Source organism: Chaetodon auriga, chromosome 15 (assembly GCF_051107435.1).
Source record: "Chaetodon auriga isolate fChaAug3 chromosome 15, fChaAug3.hap1, whole genome shotgun sequence".
Taxonomy (NCBI): domain Eukaryota; kingdom Metazoa; phylum Chordata; class Actinopteri; order Chaetodontiformes; family Chaetodontidae; genus Chaetodon; species Chaetodon auriga.
This window is the reverse complement of record NC_135088.1, coordinates 20,822,052-20,841,257: the sequence shown is the minus strand read 5'-3', so window position 1 is coordinate 20,841,257 and position 19,206 is coordinate 20,822,052. Positions and strand designations below refer to the sequence as shown.

Sequence of the window (19,206 nt, the reverse complement as noted above, 5' to 3'; positions counted from 1 at the left end):
TCACTTCTTCAGGAGGACCCAATCAGCTTGGGGTTGACAACCACAGGCAGGCTGGAGATGTCAGAAAGCACTGAGAGACAGCACATTACTGGTTTTGGTCTTTTCATGAGATTTGCTGACAATAACAAAAATACAGAATATTGCCAGCCCATCCTTTGAGGAAGAATAACCAAACAAGAACCCGCATTCTAAAAAAAAAAAAAAAAAATAGATTTAGGACATTTTGTTTAGTTTTCTCACCTTTTAATGTCACCTTATGCAAATAATTGTCATTGACATTGCATCAGTTTGTCTATTTTTAATTTCCTTTCTTATTGTGTCCCTGTATTGGATTACTGAAATAGCACAAGATATGAGCAGAATATATAAGTATACTGTTAGTATTTTCAGGTATCTGGACAAATACAGGAGAATTTTTTTTTTTTTCTTTGATGCTTTAAGGAAATATCTCAGTGCAATCCCTACATGGAACCTGCACTCTTACTGTGTGTAGATGTTCAAGAGACTTACTGTATGACAGACATTCATTCACTGTATAAAAAAAAAAAAAAAAAAAAAAAAAAACAAGTTAAAGATTTTGGTGAAGCCAATCAAATCTTGCTTAAAGCAGTAACGTCCTATCACAGGCAGAGCAGACAGCCACACTGAGCCAGGGAAGGGTGCACTGCTAATGTCAGATTGCAGGCTGGATAGCTAATTAGCTGCTCAGCTGCAGCACATTAAACAACATGTAAACAAACCGCAAACGTCACCTCTGTCCAGTTAGATGCTGCTGTGGTCTCACTCTTCAATACCACTAACAACAAGCTGTCTGCCCATGACATGTAGGCTACAGTTTGTTTACTTTGGCTCTTGTTCTCTGCACTGTAACACCAGCACGCTGGCAACCTGCCAACTGCTGTCAGCCCGTATCAACACCTTTTTTCATCTTTGTAATCATAAAAAGTGTTAACAATGCACTTAAAGTACAAAACTTCACTACAAAAAAGAGTTAACTAAATGCAATTTCAGTTGTACTTTAAATATTTCATGCACATTTATTTAAAAAAAAAGGTCAGGTGAGCGCCAGTGGTGGAAAGTAACTAAGCAGATTTACTCAACAAAATTTTGTGCAGAGAAATTTGGAGGTACTTGTACTTTGCTTGAATATGTCCATTTTATGCTACTACATACTTGTACTCACTACATTTCGAAAGGAAATATAACTTTTAGTGCACGACATGCATTTGACAGGTGTAGTTACTAGTTTCTTTTCAGATTAAGATTTTACATTAAAAAACGTATAAACATTTAGATTACAAGACATTGTTTAAGGTTAAACCAGCACCTTTGTTCGAGACCCTTTGTCAAGTGTCAAAGTCTCCTAGTTGTTAGCAGCTTCACCAAAGAGACATTTCCCCTTCAACTTCCCCATTTTCATTGAAATAACCGTTTGAGGTTGTAAAACTGGAATATTGTGAAAAAAGTGAAGATTATAAAAAAAAAACATGAAAACAGATTTACAAATGTATCAGAACTTTAGTTTTTTTCTTTATTCCTGCCTCATTAATCCTCTCAGGATGCCTCAATTTATCTTGGAACCAGTAGTGTTGGGAACCAGTGGGCTAAACTTTATTTTAAGTAGTTAAAACTAGCTCCACCTCAAGCAGCTACAACAGTGAAATGCTGCTTACTCATCGATGCAACTATTATTAATCCAATAATGTCATACCTAATGATATATGAGTCACAGGGGACATTTTGCTGCAGAATGAGTACTTCTACTCTTCATACTTTCAGTTAGTTTTGCTGATGATACTTTTTTACCTTTAATTGTAATTACTTTAATTGTAATTAATTACTTGAGTAAAGATCTGAGTACTTCCTTCACCAAGTTTGAAATCCTCTCATTAATTAAGAGAGGGCTTGATTTGTGAAAGTGGCCTAAGACAGTGAGAGAGCAGCCCCCAAAAACCAAACAGCTGATGTAACAAAGGAAAGGTACAAGACTCTTTGAAGGTCATGTTCGTTCAGCTGTCTCTTTCTATCTGCTGGAAGCATTTCCCATGTCTGTCACCCTCCACGTCGTTCTAACACCTGACATCAGTTTGCTCAAATTAAGGGACTTTAACACAGTTTGAATTGGAGTCGCTTTTCTGTTGGAGCCTCATATTTTGATCTGTGATGCTGAAATGGTGTAAATCCCATAACACAGTATGAAAAAAGATGAGAGAGAGACCCCCTGTGTGTTTTTCTGGTCTCTGTAGGAGGACCTGAAGGCTTGGACTTCAAACATCACCACCTGTATAGAGGAGCATGAGGCCATGGCCAAGTGGGACAAGCCAGGCACCTCGTCCATGGACCCCGACCACTCAGAGAGAAAGGAGAAGTCGGAGGGAGACGCGGATGCCAGGTCAGAGAGGTCCGAGCTCGCTGAAGGCGAGGAGAGGTCCGAGAAGGAGAGGTCAGAAAAAGGGGATGGCTCTGAGAAGTTAGACACGTCCGAAATTGCCGACAAAATGGAGGGCGGGGCGGGGGGCTCCAGCACGTCTGGAAAGAGCAAATGAGGAGCCCCTTTGTGTTTTAACATTACTCACTGACTAAAGGCGTAGGAGGCGGTGGGTGGGAGGGATGGATGGAGAGCATGTGCAGCTAGGTTTGCAGATCCTCAGTCACAGAGCTGGAACACACTGAGGCCGCGGTCCTTGGACTGACTACTGTTACTGTGACAGACTAATCTCTCAGCCCCTCCCCTTCACCCAGGCAATACATCAGTGCTTGCATTGTGCCACCTGCTGGTAGACAGGAGGTTGGCCGAGACAGACAGACAAACAGACAGACAGACAGACAGACAGACAAACAGACAGACAGACAGACAGACAGACAAACAGACAGACTCCAACAAGTGGTCCCAGGAATTAGCCACTGTCACGTCCCATCGTTGATCGTTTAATCTCTTGGATTCACAGCATCTTTCTGTATGTATCTTTGACTGATAATGTAATGCTCTGTCTAGCTAGACAAACCTGAGAAGTGGTGAATGAAATGTTTCACAATATTAAAAAAGAAAAAAGTTTTTTGAAGCAATATACTTTTTTATTTCTTCTCTTTGTCGAAGAGAGAACAAGGGAAAAGGAAACAAGAAATAATTGCAAACGTGAACTCTATGATTTGTCACATCCACAAGCTTACTCCAGGCAGTTGTGCACCTTAGACACTTGACACATCTGTATACTAATCATAATGACATTTAATCCCATCACACGGCTAGCTTTGAATCATCTTAATATAATGGAATGCTGGTGTTACCCACCTGACTTCATTGGTGTCAATGAATACACATTATTTCAGCCACCTTTTACTTTTTATTATTCTTCTTGTTATTATTTGTCCACGATGATCCATGTGAAGAAAAGAGCTTTCCATCAAAATCAAATCCATTAAGGTGTGTTCAAAGTGGCAATGCTCAAAGTGACACTACGCCTATGTGACACAAGGCCTTTGTATACATGACAAAAATCAGAACATTGCATGAAATAGTCTATTAGTGCACCTGTTAAACTTGCCTTTATTTTTATGTTCTTGAAATAATTTGGGCAGTACTGGAATTGCAATAATTCAATGTGAGAGGGGGCGGGGGTGGATTTTGCTATCATGGTCCACTTCCTAAAATTCGGAGGTAAGTTTGACAGTAGGGTTGCCTTCTATCCACAGTAAGCATGAGAAGAAAGAAGTGATTTTTTTTGTTGTTGTTTTTTGGGGTGGGGGGAGGGCCGTATACAGGAGAAATGACTACTCCTTGATCTGTAACATGAATTAAGAAGCCAAGTGGCCCCTCTGCTGTTTGTACTGTATTACTGCAATTTATTTTCCACTGAATGTACTGATTTCAGCTGTGAAATGTTCAATCACCACTGAGTTTGTGGTGCCCAAAATTGTAAAACCCTGAAGCAGTTCACTGAGAGTTAAAGCTCTCTGTACCCTGTGTCTTTCATTTGAAGTTCAAAATGATTAGAATCTCTCCATCAAAGGCAAGTTAAATGTAAAACTGTCATGATTCAAGTCATGAATTGTATATACTTATCTTTGTATGTATACCAATAAATCCTGTGCTCTAATAAAACAATACTCTGAACTGAAATGGGTAAAATTAAAACATTTGTATTAATCCACAAATAAAAACAATCATCACTCAAATATATTAATGTTTATTACATTTAAATGAAAAATATGCAAATTAGGAGTCACTATTAAATATCATAGTGTATATACATACACCAGTATCTAGATGTATGAAACACCTTTTACCAGGGAAGAGCAGCAGGACATACTGTAGGTATGCTTGTTGTATTTTTATATGCCTATATTTATTCATATCAGATTCAGGTGTTGCCCCGCAGCCCCAATAAGAACTTGTAATAATAGCTGATTGAGTCGCCAGTGTGTCTGTGAGAGGTGTGCTAAATTTATGTATTACAGACAAGGAAAAAAACCCATTACTCTGGCAGTTCAGTACATGCTGCTCTGGAAAATCGAATTATTGGAGACTAAAGAGAAAAGTACAGTATGCTGTGATCACAGAGATGAACGTGCATTCGTCCACTTATTGTTTGTCATGTACGTCAGTTATTTTTACATATATAAGTCCAGTATGTAATGTAGCCATTTTGACACATTGTACTACATTAAAGACAATGGAGGAAACACACATGCAGTGTGCAGTAAAACACAGGCAGCAGCTGAGACGTTATCCAGATGTACTTACAGCGTTTTTCCATTTTCCATCCTGTCAAATTGCACCTCAAATGTGTAAGAAAAAAAAATGACTAATTACCAGTCTTCCTTTCTATAAAAACACCAAAAGTATATCTCAGATGCAGCAGTATTTGAATTCACTGACTTGAGGATTGTGGTGACTGCTGCATCTGTCTGTATCTGCGGTCTTCGAATTAGCTGAACGGGAATAGATAAGCTATGTTATGATGTGAATGTTATTTTCATTTGTCCGTCACTGTTTGTTTTTACATAAGTGCCATGTCATGCAGTTTGCTCAAACAGTGGTTCAGAAGAAAAGACTATTGGTTATTGAAACATGAATAACGTTTCACTTGACTTGACACTCGTCTGACAGTGAGCCTGTCATTGCAATACATCTTTTTATCATTGAAATAGGAGCTATAGTATTTTCATGTGGCTGTAATTGTTCTGATTCATTGCTCATGGCAGATATTTAGCCTGCATCACCATGTGCGTTTTTAAGTGTTTGCTTCCCATCACTTTTATGAAACACACAGGGGATTTTTTTCCACTATGTTAGAACAGTAACAGTTGAAATTAAATAGGCAGCATAACCGTGACTGAAGAAAAAATATTGTGCAAACTTTGTTTCCTTCATTGATGGTCTTACAAGTGTGTATGTCTTTGTTATTTTACATTACAACTTGCTGCTATGACATTAAATAAACCTCCAAACTTGCTGATGCAAACTTGACGTGGAATTGATGTGGACACACATGCTGGTCACACGCACACACACACACGCACACACCTAATGGAAGCAGTTTGTTCCTCACATTGATTTCAACTACAAGCTAAGTGCTTTGCTTCTCAGTTGCACATTCTTGAGACTAACAATCAACTTTTACTGCAGCTCTCTCAGTGTCCGTGAATTTGAAGGTGAAGACTCCAGCTGAAAAGACACAGCGTTATCATCATGAGGTAGCAGCAGCATTGATTAAGATTGACTGTACATGATCAGCTGCATATACTCTATGTTAAACCCTTGGTGCTTCCAGCCTCATGGAAGACAATTTGAAGGTCATACAGCAGATATAAGAGAGACATACATTAAAGTATGTAGGTATGGCATTGATATGTAAACACGCTTAATGGATACACTCATTAAAATGATGTAAATGTCTTTTTTATAAACATCTGAGTCTGTGTGTGTCCTTCACATAAGTGTTAAGCACCCCCTGGAGTAAGAGCTAAACTAGCCTTCATACTGACACTACTGCAGGACTGAATCACTGGTGGAAATCAACTGAAGGGCTGGTATTTTCCAAACTGTGTCCATGTCAAGGGGTTATCTAAACGCTTCAGATCCGTCCCGCTTGCTTCTGTACATACAGTAACTGGTACGACACAAACATTTTTATGCTGTGTTTACGGCTTTCTTATAGCAACCGATGAAAATGCTGAATCTCATCCGAGCTACGTACGTGCACTTTTAAATAAAATGTGAGTGGACATGTGAATAATTTATGTGAGTAAAAATAAAGGTTCATGCAACTTTTGTTTTGCACTAAAGTACAGCCCCATGCACAGTGTGAGACAGGAGTGGTGATGCAGGGTCTACTCTATAATAAAACACAAAAACATACATGTATACAGTATTGCACAAATTCTGCACAACTTGATGTATGTTTTAAGAATGTACATTTTAATTATGATTTGTTTATTGAATTGAATAACATCTGCCAATATCTGTCTGTGGAAATATGAAATATGGTATTGTCTCATAAAATCTGTTCATCCCTTGATTTTGCCATTGTCTTTTTTCTCCTCTGTAGGTTTGTATCATGGCCACTGACAGGCACTTTCTAATGTCACAGTGATGCATTTGAAGTAAAATGTCCTTTGAAGCTGAGAGAAATCTTAAAATACTTTAAATTAATTGTTGTGGTTTGTCTGACTGGTCACAGTTGCAATACAGTATATCTCAAACACTGCTTAACAGTATTGACCAGCATCTTAGTGTATGTAGCAGTGCTGCATCTACAACTATATCATGAAATAAGTAGAAAGAGATCATGTAAACCTCTGCAGCGCTCCTAAATCCGGAGGAAATAAGAGGACTTTTGTGCTGGTTTAAGAAATGTGATTCTCTGTGAAACTTCAGTTAACAGTACGAAATTTCGTGCTCTGAGACAGAGAAATGATTTAAAGTAGAATTTACTTTGTCTGGAGTCATGCTCTCTCACTACAGTGACATCATAATGCTTTCACACCGTCCTCCACCAGATTCTGAAAAATCTGTCAGGTTTATAATTCAACCCAACCATGAGGGTGAAACCCCCAATGTTACCTTGTATTAGATCTGTTGTGTCACACTGCAGAGAAATGTTCAGCATGTGAGGACTCTTCTAACTTCCTATCTAATCTCAAAAGTCACTCATGGATTAAAATAACATTTTCTCAGTGACAGAAGTCAGAGATCTTCCTCTTCTAACTGTCATTCATTCAATGAATCCCACTATTTTTGTTTCAGGACAGTCTAACAGACTGGAGAACAGCTCCTCTGCCATGATATTAAATGTACATGACCTGTTAACTCAGATTGATTGACTGAGCTCACCAAGTGAAGCCAAATGAGTGTGGACCTTCGCTGCTCTGCTCCCCTTGTTTCATGACTCGTCCACAGTGTCGCCCATTCTCAGGTGACACAGCAGTGCAGGAGGAGCAGAGTTCACAGAGATTAGCCTTCAACTGGCAGCTCTCAGCCCCCAGACACTGTGCTGTTAGAGAAGTGACAGTGATCTGTGAAAGTGTGGGATGACGTAAAAAAAAACACTGGTGGGTGTTGCATGAAGAAGCATGGTCGTTAATGGCATATAATTCTCATACATACTCATATAGGATCTGTAACCAGACCATGCATGGCACAGAATAAAATGAATCTGCGTGTTCACATAATTCTGGATTTATCTATGGAGTAGATGAGTGGATGTAATTTGAAGATTTTTGATTGTGGTAATTGACCTTTTCTATGGGAAAACCGTAATATGCAAAGATGAATCATCAGAGAGTATTTGGCTATGTCTCAAACATGTGTGCAGGAGATCTTTAAATAACCTCAACCTGGTCACTGAAAGAAGTTTTGTCTTTTACAATTATTCTTCAATATTTTTCCTCCATGCTGTTAAAAAAAAAAATGCTATGAATGAGGACTGTTGTTTGTTTGTTAGTTCCCATTCTCACAGACTTTGTCAGGATGTCTGTATCTTTATGACTTTATTTACTTCATTATTTCCTGAACTCTACTCTCTTTTCTTCTAAGGAACTTCCGGAACTGGACGCGTCACGTGACCGGTAGCCCATGTTGTATCTAGGGGCGTGGCTCTTTCCGCGTACAGTACGCAGCTACGGAAGCCTTGGAGTTTACACAGCTAGCGAGCGAGCTTCGGAAAATGGCCAGCTGGGGAAGGGTTGCCGCTGTCTTGAGGAATGCTTTTCGGAGCCCTCGGTCTCTGAAAAGTTTAGCCCTGCGACGTGCTGTCGGCCCTGGTGTTTTTGGGTGTGTTGTCGGAACTGGGCTTGTCTGTTATTACCAATACAATGCGAACAACAGGACTCTGCCCTTCGCCGTTCATGCGGAGGAACAAAAAGTGAGTACACACCTAAGAAAAGTTTCTGCCGTCGAAACTGACTTCAAATACTCAGACACATGTGACAACTGTGCCTTTCGTTTTCAATATAAAGATATATGTTTCTTAATACAAGTGATAGTGTTACAGTTATACTAATTTTTACCGAGAGGGCGTAAATACTCCGCAGGAGTTGGTATGAGCGGCTAACGCCCCCCAGCTGTCACTCACTGCTACACCACACAAAGTGAAATGCTGTTGGTTTCCTATCAGGCCAGCAGTGAGTATTCACCTGGTTTCCGGTGACATTTCTGCCACCTGTGCTGTTTCAGGAAGCGGCTTCTCCCCAGCGGTCCGCCAGAAAGGCTCGTTTCATCCAGTTCGCCTCGGTGGTGTACGAACAGGAGCCCTACATGACCCCCAGAGACTTCCTGTTCTCTGTGATGCTGGAGAATGTTGACCGTAAGTCACCTCACAGTGTCCACCATCTGATCTGATGAGTCTGAAAGTGATGTGAATCATACGTCGCAGTCTTTAGAGTCACCAGATGAATCTCAGCCCTGTTGAACTCTACTCAAATCCATCATGGATCATGTCAGCAGATGATATGATTTAGCCAGACTACAACTACAGATAATGACTCCTGCAGTCTGTGCCACAAGCTGTTGTTCATTGTTCTTCACAGTACAGCGTGCTGTTATTTCCTCTTTGTTGTTGTCTTATTGACACATCTTTTGTTTCTTCTCGTGCAGGAAAGTTGCAGAAGAGAATTTTAACACCGCAGGTATGTTTCCATCATAACATTGTGTAAATAAGTCAAAGTGCACATGTAGTTCTGATGTCATCGGTTTGTGCTGCTCTCTGTTTCTTATTGGTGTTTTTGCAGGACGTTCAGGGAATGTTGGCGTCTGCTTCTAAAGCTCGGGCTGGAAATGATCTGTTCAGAACCTTAGGAGACAATGGTGAGTCTTCAGTCTGAGTTACCTCACATCTGTACGTTTGCAGGTGGTCTGTGTTTAGTGTCAGGCAGCATATGTGTCGGTTATCTTATTTCCAAAGTCTGCTTTCTTTGTGTCTTGCAGGGTTGATATCCTACACAGAGTACCTGTTCCTGCTGACTATCCTGACCAGTGAGTACATTCTCAAAGCTTGCCTGAGCTGCTGGGCCTTGCGAGGTCTTCCCCCGCTCTCAGTAACGTTGTGATGAATGGATTTGCCTGTGACTTTGAGACTACAGTGGTTGCATTTTCTTTAGGAGAATACGGCTTTTTCCGCAGCTGGTTCCGTCCTGAGCTCTGCACACCTGCACATTTCAGTGGAGCGAGACAATTAATCATTCTCAACACCGTTTTCCAGGCGGTGTTGAGGAATGCTGCTTTGCCCTACTAACCAAGATCTGTGTAAAGTTTTTTATAATACTCAGATAGAGCTCAGACAACTGACAGTGCATTGCCGTTGCAGAGCCACGCACAGGATTTCACATAGCTTTCAAAATGCTTGATGTTGACGGCAATGAGCATGTGGACAAAAAGGAATTTCTGAAGGTAAGACCTCTGATATATCAGTGTTACTTTGGCAAGATTTCTATAATGCTGTAATATTATTGAACATAACACAGACTATTGCATATGTAATCACGGCGGGACATTGTGCAGAGGCAGTACTGATTCTGTGTGCTCAAATGACTGTGTGTGCATTTAAATGTCAAAATATTGCCACCTTTAATGCTGCGTCAAGCACTGATGCTGCCACAGCCGTAAGTATGGACCCATGTGAAGGTGAGGGAGAGCTGCACTGCTAGCGACTCTAGTCTGTTTTTCATCTGTCATGTGTTTGCGTCTCTGCAGCCTGAGTCAGCCCCTCAGTGTAGTCCATTTATATAGAGTCACTAGAGACATTTTTGTGTCTGTCCCAACCAGCCCTGTCCTCTGTGATGACAGCAGAGGACGTCAGTGTGCTTAGTGTAGATCAGGCCCAGGCTCGTAGACTGCACGTTGGCACGCATGCACCTTGTGTCGTATTTTCATGTTGTGACTTGGTGCACAAGCATAACGCATTCAATAGAAGAGTAGAAGTGCATGGATTCATCTGCTCCAGTGTCTGTTGTGTGTGACTCAGATGCAGGTCATCTCTGGTTTGATCAGTAAATACTCCTCTTTTTGTTCATTCTTTTTAATGAGAATTCAGAGAAGAGGGATGTCTCTTGTAGTGCAGAAAGTAATTTGGAATTTCTCTGGTGAAAATATTAACTTTTTTTGTGCCTCTGAAGCTGAAGAAAATCCTGGGAAAAAGTAAAATGAGAGTTCAGAAAGAGAGCACAGAGGTGGGTGTTCATATTCACTTTAAAGGACAGTTGAGCACAAGTTTGTCCCTTTTCAGTAATACAGTGTAAGGTCTGTCTGTTCAGTTCTAATGACACTGAATGTTCTCTGAATATAGAATCCAGTGGAAGAAGCAGAAGGTGTGAACACAACACTGCAGGCCTACTTCTTTGGGAGGAAAGGAGAAAACAAGCTGCAGTATCAGGAGTTCTTCAGGTGAGGAAGTGTCCTCTAGTCACACACTCACCTGCCGCTCTCAGCGAACAGTCCTGTGGTCACATATATTTTCCATCACTGCCAGTCAGAACAGGAGCCGATAAATAGCTGTGACGTCTGCAGTCATTTGACCCGGGAATGAATGCTGACTGTACCCTGTCAAAGACAAAGGCCACACGTTAGTGAGTGTTTTCTTTGTCCAGTGTGAAAGAGGCTGTAGGTCTCTATCAGTCTACATCTTGGATGTAATGGGAAAAAAAACATGTAGTTTATCTTTAAGGTCAGCTCTGTGGTCAGTTGTTGCTTTTTAACTTTATTTCCAAAACCATGTACTCAACTACACTGTTATTTAAGATACCTTTACTGCAGCCACTTAGTCGGACAAATAAGATACATGAATGCTTTTAGAATGTGGTGATGAATCAACAGACTTTTCACATTAAGACTTTGGTTGTAAAAAGGGTACACCACCAAACATTTCAGAGAAAATGTTTTGTTTTGTTTTTTTAATGACAATAAACAGGCCTGTTAGTTGTTGTCATTGCTGTTATTGATTTACAATTGCTGTTGCTCAGTTCTCATTAGATTTAGATGCAGGTCTCTCACTGGTTAGCAGCATCACAACATAGCTTGCTAATTGTTCCACCGTCACTACGATACGTGTCTGTTACAGAATTGAAAGTTTGATTTCTTTCTTGTTAGTTTCCAGCATTACAGTCTTACTGTAGCTCTCTGTACGATGGATTATTCCATTCACAATGAAATATCATAGAATATATTACAGCCTATTCACTGACTAAAATGAAAGTTTTTTCCTCATTTCTAATGGCAAAATGTTGACTAACTGACTACTGCAGACTGTTTTGATGAGAATATGTTATGGTCTCATTTTTCTGTGCTGTGTGAGAGTTGAGGCCAAAATTCAGACAATTGAGCCAAAGCCATTGCAAACACTATAACACATACTGACAGAGCACCATGCAAGTGTAAGCTGAAGACTACACATCTGTGACTTGTGGTTACTTCTCACCTATTTATTATCCCTTCTATCGTTTCCCTTTTATTTGCCTTATTTTGAATTTCATTGTTCAGAATGGATTCATATTCAGAGTTATTTGTTTTGCTGTCTTTAAGTGACGAGGTGCTGTCCTGGTCATTTTTTTCTGATAAACCTCAGCAGGACTCTTGGTTCTCAAAGCATCAGATTTCCAGTAAACAACATCTGTCCTTCAGGTTCATGGAGGACCTGCAGGCTGAAGTCCAGGAGATGGAGTTCATGCAGTTCTCCAAAGGTATGGACACCATGCGAAGAGAAGACTTTGCAGAGTGGCTGCTACACTACACCAACGAAGAAGACAACGAAGTCTACTGGGAAAACATGAGGAAGAGGATCCCTGCTGGCCAGGTAAAAAAAAAGGAAAAAAAAATGCTGTGAAAGCATCATTGAACGTAGCAGAGAAGTAAACAGATTTTGTCTTGCAGAGCATCACATTTGATGAGTTCAAAGCCTTCTGCCTCTTCACCAACAATCTGGAGGATTTTGCCTTTTCAATGAAACTGGTGACCGGATCCAACCGTCCTGTTGGAATGGGTAACGCCGCTCTGCTCATTAGAATTTGGATCATTTTGTCTAAACGCTATAAATAATAGATGACCACAGTTTCCCTCCTCTCACTGCAGCCCAGTTCAAGCGAGCTGTGAGGATCGCCACAGGCCACGATCTGTCCGAGAACGTGCTGGATACTGTATTTAAACTGTTTGACATGGATGGAGACAACTGCCTGAGCCATAAGGAATTCATGGGTGTGATGACAGACAGAGTACTGCGAGGTCTGAAGGTGAGTCTGTCCATCTTCATCTTTTTGTATTATTGAAATAACTAGAAACATATCTGAAAAAATACCCCATCTTCATTTTGGAGAATGAGCTCTCTTGGTTTCTTGCTGAGAGATAGACGAGAAGGTTGTGAGTGTGAAGCTGCAGCTAGCAGACGGTTAGCTTAGCTTAGCATACAGACTGGAGAGGGGGAAACAGCTAGCCTGGCTCTGTGCAGAGGAAAGAAAGTCAGCCTGGCAGCACATTTTAATCTCACAAATGACCATTTTCTTTCTTGACGTTTGATCTGTAATTCAGCAAGAAAATGAATAAGCACACTTCCCAACATGCTGAACTGTTCCTTCAACAAGGTATCTAATTAAGCTGAATCATCAGATCAGCTGCTGATAAGACAAGAAACTGCAGAAAGACTTCTAAGACGGACAGTTTGTGGTCTGTGTATTATTCATTACCTGCTCTCTAATGTGTGTCCCTGCCGTTGCTGGGCAGAAACATGGTCCATGCAAGTTTTGCAACACAAATGACGCCAACGTCCCCGTGAACGTAGTGAATGTGCGCTCTGACACACCAGGGAGGTAACAAACGTCAGTCCTCATGGGGGAGATATAGAGCTAATCAGTGTTTCCATGACCACAGTAGTAAACAAACATGGTGTCTGTGGTGGAATGTGTGCTGCTGTAACTACTGCACGGAAAGAAAAAAGAAATGGATGATGAGATGTGCAACTGTTGAATTTCTAAAGAGTTGTTGTGTGAGTGAACCGCTGACCAAGTGTCTCATGCATAAGGATATCTTCAGCCATGGTTATTTTGAGCGGAAGTGAACCCAAACAGAAGGGGTCAGCTTTCTCTTGTTGCCTCATGCCATAGCGCCGCTTGCAGTCTGATTTTCAGGTGACACACTCATAACTCATGAAAACGTGAAGTCTTGCGTGGCCTGAAGCGTCTGTTTGTGCGCTTGTGTGGACCATGTTCTGCCCTCAGATTGACTTTTCATTTCTACTGAATCAACAGTCAATATTTTTGGGCTACTTTCACGTTAGCATGGCAGACTGACTACCTGCAAAGAAAACATTCAGAATCCTCCCAGTGGCCATCTCGTAGATTCCTCAGGGTGCATTTTGATTGATTACGCGATGAATTGCAGTTAGATGTAATAAACACGGTCCTGCCCTCAGGTGCAGCATCAGAAAGGCTTCCCTGACTACTGGAAATGTGTGAAGAGAGAGACCCTGAAGGGAGCCCAGGAGGCCCTGGGGGACACCGGGTGCCCCATCTGAACCACTGTGATGTTCCAGGACGTGTCTGACAGATGGTCACTCACCACTGCTCTCCTTGGTGTCTTATAATCAAATACATGGTGTGAACAAGACTCCAAATGTAACCACATATAAAGATTTACACCACTCTTGTGTACAGATATGTTTACAGATCAATAATGCATTGAGTGGTATTAGCTATAGAACTGTGGTTGTGGTGTTTACAATATATATTTCTTTGTGTGGTGCACTGTGCTGCCCTTTGAGCTTTTTCAACTCATGCATTTTATATTAGAATGGCTGATCTCTATTCATTTTGCACTCAAAACACTTTGTTCCTCACAAGCAGTGTGTTTACAAAACTGTGGTTCATGGGATAGACGCCAATTCTGTGCATATTGATGCTTTTTCAAGGCTTATCCAGCATCTGGTGTGGGGTTTTTGGCGTTTTTGTCAAAATATTTATCAAGTTTTCTAAAGATGTTTCAACAATGTGCTGCACATTTGACATTCACAGAATAAACCAGCTATAACTAAGAACTATTTTTGTAATTTATTGTAGAATTGACCTGTTTAGATCACATGAGTATGTGGGTTAACCATTGAAGATTGTGGTGCTAATTATCTTACCATACATATAATTCAAAAAGTAAATAGACAAAACAAGCTTACTTCTGTGATAGATGAACAAATTAGTGACTGATGCCAAGGTTATCAGTGAATACAGCATACACAGCTACAGTACAATAAACTTACATTGAGCATGAAGCCATCTTTGGTCTTCTTATCACTATAAACAAATACATATAAATTTGTATTGTATCAAAAATAGAAATTACATAGCCATATTGAAAGTAAATTCACATTTTTGACATACAATATAAGGAGATTACCTAAGAGACGTATTGTGGGATTAACATTTTTTTTTCAATCCTTGGCTTTAAGGACCAAATGGTTTTGCCACATTTTGAACATTCATTTGTTTTTCAAAGAATTGCATTTTTCTGTCAACATCGCTGTCATCCATCTGTGTAGAACAGTATGCAACGTATATAACAACACAAATGAAAGACAAAATAGATTGTCGTTGTTAAACAAGCATGTGCTTTCTATCCTGGGCTGAAAGTGAGGCCTGACTGGCGGCCTCTGGACAAAGAGAGAGAGGGACAGAGAGAGAGGTTTGGTCAGGACTCGACATTCGGTCGTGATGTAGCAGCCCGGCCTTCTCAGGTGAGCCCAGCCCTGACAGACGGACATGCCGCCCCCCCCCCCCCCCTCTCAAAAGTGAGTCTTGTGGTGTCTCTAGTTAGCCGTGTTTGTGTCGCTGTCCTCCTGGGGTTCAGAGTTCTTCTGTTCTCTGAGGCACACATGATGAACTGCAGCCAAAGTGGACCTCTGCTTGAGATAATAGGGAAGTGCTTTCAAAGTGTTTGATCCACTGTGGAAAAAGAAGAAAAAAGTGTAAGGATGTGAGAGCATTCGAAGCGGCAGTAGGGCAACAACGGACAGCGTTCCTGCAGTGAGCAGTGATTTTATCTTTAGGGTAAATTTTCTATCTAGCTGCTGAAGCGTGTTTCCTCAGACCTACATCAACCACACGAGCTCGGACACGTTCGGCTGTAGAGGAAAAGCCTTAAAAATCATTGAATTCAGTTCTCAAGAAGGGTCTTGGGAAAATCTTGAATTTAATTTCCAAAGGTCCTGAATGCTTTTTCTTCAACACCAGTTTACATTTTCCTGCATGTCAGGAGACATCATGCATCTATGAAGTACAGACGAGACTGTGCAGCAGTCGCCTGAGTCTGGACCCAGCAAGTGCAACAGTGACAGTCAGCACCATCAGACCTGAGGTGAGCACTGTCACGTTTTCAGTTTAGTTTTTTCAATTTTCAAAACGTCTTGTAATGTCAAAGACCTTGAATTCTACTGTCTCAATCTCATCTCTGAATCAGCATCAAACTATTGAGGTATCCCTCAGTGCCATGACAGGCTACACCTTTGTTTTGTGTCTACTGAACGAAGAAGCTCTATCAATTATAGAGAGCAAACAAAGTGTGAAGGTTTCAGGTAGATTTAAACTTTGCAGAGGAAAGCAGCTCTGCAGTGGAACACTAATCTGTGTTTTAACAGTTTCTTCTCTCACATGTGACTTACAGAGTGAACTAATGAGCCTCCGCTAACTGAGATAATGTTTCTTTGTGTACCTAAAATCTAAAAAGATGAAACTATGATTTACACTGCTAATTCAGTTGCTTTTCTCCACAGTCATTGTGACATTGAGCCTCTCTCATACATCAGTGTGCTGCCACTGACGGGCACGTTTAGCCTACAGGAGCCTGTGTGGATCAGAGGCACTGTGATGATGTTATTTCTATGTATTATTGTTAACTCATCTGTCCGTCTCAGCAAACACACTGAGTATAAAGCTCTTCTTCTCATAGCAGCTAGCATCTGACCACACTCCTTCAGCTTTGGTGTTACAGTGGTGACCCCCTAACCATCAGCGGCTGGCTTACCATTCACCACAACAGGATGGAGACGTCAAGGGTCGTTCTCCTTCTTTACTGTCACATCTGTGTCTCCGGCCAGGATGGTTGAGATTTCTCCCTGCATGAAGGCCCAAGGCACAGTGGATCCAGCCAGGGGACAGCGCTCTCCACTGGGGCAGTACACCTCGCCGCCTTGGCCTTGGTTGCGGATGAATCCTCGGGTACATGGGAAGCAGAACTTGTGGTGCGGGACAGAGGGACACTGGACAAAATGAGTGTCCTCCAAGCGCTCTCGGCAGAGGGTGCAGCAGAGCAGAGTGCCCTGAGCACTGCTCGTAGACTCCCCAGCGCTGGTGTTGCTGCTTGGACCCGCCGCACTTAAACCCTGTCCCAAGGCTGCCTGGGAGACTGAGGTGGAAGCAGTGGAGGGGCTGCTGCTGGTGGGGCGCCCAGCCGAGGAGTGGGCTGCAGACATGCTGGGGCTATCTCTGGCCATCTGGCTGGAGCTCAGGCTGTCTGCAACTCCCATGAGCGCTGAGATAGGTGAGGGCTGGCTGTGTAAGCGGGGTGGGCCCTCCTGAGGGCCGGCCATGCCAGGAAGAGGATCCATGCCTGAGTAAGCACCCCTAGGCCAGGGCTCTCTCGCTGGGTGATCGGGCCTCCCTTCGCTTTCTCCATTCTCAGAGCCCGGAGAAGCCTTGCGGCGTCGAGTTGTGCTCTTGGCCGGTACAGGGCGTCCAGCGGCTGCCATTGGCAACCCTGCATCTGGCTGTGGCAGAACCTCTGGGATCGGGGGCTCTTTGAACATACGCACACCATCATTCAACAGCTCAGACAACGCACGCCAGTCTCCTGTCCCCTGCCGCTTCTCGTATTCCACATAGCGTAGCCCAGAGTTCACTGCTTTACCTGCATCTTTGGCCGAGTCACGGAACATCTGCCTGACCAGGTCTGGGACACCTGAGAAGATCATTCCAGAGCCGGCAGGGTACTCCACAAACACCCTCAGCTCAAACTCTGGAGTTGTGCTGGCATCAAAGGCCAGAACACGACCCATCAGGTTATGGTCTTTCCTGAAGCGCACGTTAAAGGGGACACAGCTGCTGAGAGCCCCAAGTACATCCCGGACTGCTTTGGGACGGTTTGGCCAGCCTTCGACCCTGTTACGAGCCACCTCATTCAGTTCAGCCATCACTTCATTGTTCCTCCACACTGCAGGGTCAATGCCCACCAGAGCAGAGGTGCTAGCCCCCACACCCAGTGACACAGCCTGTCTTCTGCCAGCATCACCCATTATGGGGCCAGCTGAGACCGCAATAGGTGTGGCTCCAGTCCTGGAGCCTGATAACGGGGCTAAAAGCCCATGAGGAGCTGCTACTAACCCCTGAGCTATCAAGGCGTGCGATATGGTGCCATGAAGACTAGGAACTGCCCCAACTGCAGCACGACGAGTGTTTGGGCTCTGTCTGCTGCCATCTGACAAGGCCACATCTTCAGCTCTGTGCAGGCCGTTGGGGAGGCGAGAAGACACCCCATACTCACCCCTCCCCCTATCGATACGCTCTCCATGCTGCCGCCCTGCTTCAATGGGCCCAGCCGAGCTGGGCTTGCCCTGCTGTGGACCGGGGGACCTGCCGTCTAAAACTCCGTGCGTGCTCTTCAGCTGCCTTGCAGTTTCAATGAGGAGCTCTATTCTGTCTGCCCCGTCGTAGTTGACACATCCCCGGCACACAGCCTCGCTGAACTCCCACAGCATGGCCCAGGGCATCTTGGGCAGATCGCAGAGGTAGCACCATTGCCGTCTGGAGGAAGACTGCGAGGCGGAGGACATGTTGTTTACAGGCCCACGACCAAACTTTCTTCGGAGGCCTACACGTTACGGTCTGCGTTTTCAACTATTCTTCAGTTCTCGGACACCAGTCGCCACATGGCGCGCATTTTACGATGGAAATCAAACGAAAACGAAAGTCAAAACGCGACTGTTGACGACAGCATTTAAAAGTTAGCGACGTCTTCTTTCTCGATTTGTTCGTGTCGGGCTGTGTGGAAGGAAGTAAAATGTCATAAGACACCGGAAACACCTACGCGGCTGAAGGCGCGATGGGAGTTGTAGTTCTTAGTCTTCTCTTCGTCTCCAACCGTGTCAGTGTCTAACATTACTGTGAACAGAGAATAAAGGCACTAACGTGAAGGAGCCGGCAGACACACAAACGAACAGTTATCTGAGACCGTACAGTTCAACATGTCTCCCTGCCCTTCATACCGCTTCGTAGACTCGAATTGAACGGTTCGTTGTGGAAACAGGGCTGTTCTGCTGCAAATGACTGTGTGTGGTTCCAATAAGGTTATGATTTCAAGATCAAGATCAATATTCCTTTATTTGTCCCGCGAGGGGAAATTCCAGAATACAGCAGCATCAGTAAAGGTTAATGTAAGAAGTATTACGTTATCGTCAATTTACCCCGATTGACATGATACAGCTGCTGTGAGATTGAGTAAACGTTTCTTGTCAAACTGGTGTGTAGTTTCTGTGAATTGTTGGTACTTCATGATCAGGGAAACGCTCTGCCCTTATATAAATGTTCTCATTGTAGTCCAGAAAAATGTAGTTCTAGTGGCAACGTACATTTGTAGAGAAGAGCTTTACTTCGTGTCCGTGGTTTAGCAGGAAGGACTGCTTTCGGAGAGAAACGTCATGTCACAGGGACAAAACAAATGTGAGCATGCAGCCAACAAATAAC

General features: G+C 42.8%; 3 protein-coding genes across 3 annotated transcripts in view; 2 read left to right on the top strand and 1 right to left on the bottom strand.

The window, feature by feature from the left end:
• Positions 1-5,455, top strand: part of sptbn4a (spectrin, beta, non-erythrocytic 4a) — a 29,366-nt gene extending 23,911 nt beyond the window's left edge. The window contains exon 20 of the mRNA XM_076749999.1: positions 2,247-5,455. Within this exon, the coding sequence (XP_076606114.1) occupies positions 2,247-2,546 (300 nt within the window). The 3' untranslated portion in view covers positions 2,547-5,455. The remainder of the gene's footprint in view (positions 1-2,246) is intronic.
• Positions 5,456-8,112: 2,657 nt separating this feature from the next.
• On the top strand, positions 8,113-14,511 carry micu2 (mitochondrial calcium uptake 2). The gene is made up of 12 exons (XM_076750579.1): positions 8,113-8,366; positions 8,678-8,807; positions 9,098-9,129; positions 9,232-9,307; positions 9,428-9,475; positions 9,807-9,889; positions 10,615-10,668; positions 10,785-10,882; positions 12,116-12,287; positions 12,365-12,473; positions 12,563-12,720; positions 13,896-14,511. Exons 1-12 carry the CDS (start codon positions 8,169-8,171, stop codon positions 13,995-13,997), a joined length of 1,260 nt encoding a protein of 419 aa, XP_076606694.1. The 5' UTR covers positions 8,113-8,168; the 3' UTR covers positions 13,998-14,511.
• Positions 14,508-18,530, bottom strand: LOC143332786 (interferon regulatory factor 2-binding protein 1-like). Its single transcript, XM_076750578.1, has 2 exons — positions 16,493-18,530; positions 14,508-15,414 (listed from the first exon to the last, which is right to left on the bottom strand). Exon 1 carries the CDS (start codon positions 18,294-18,296, stop codon positions 16,518-16,520), a length of 1,779 nt encoding a protein of 592 aa, XP_076606693.1. The 5' UTR covers positions 18,297-18,530; the 3' UTR covers positions 14,508-15,414; positions 16,493-16,517.
• Between the last annotated feature and the right edge of the window lie 676 nt (positions 18,531-19,206).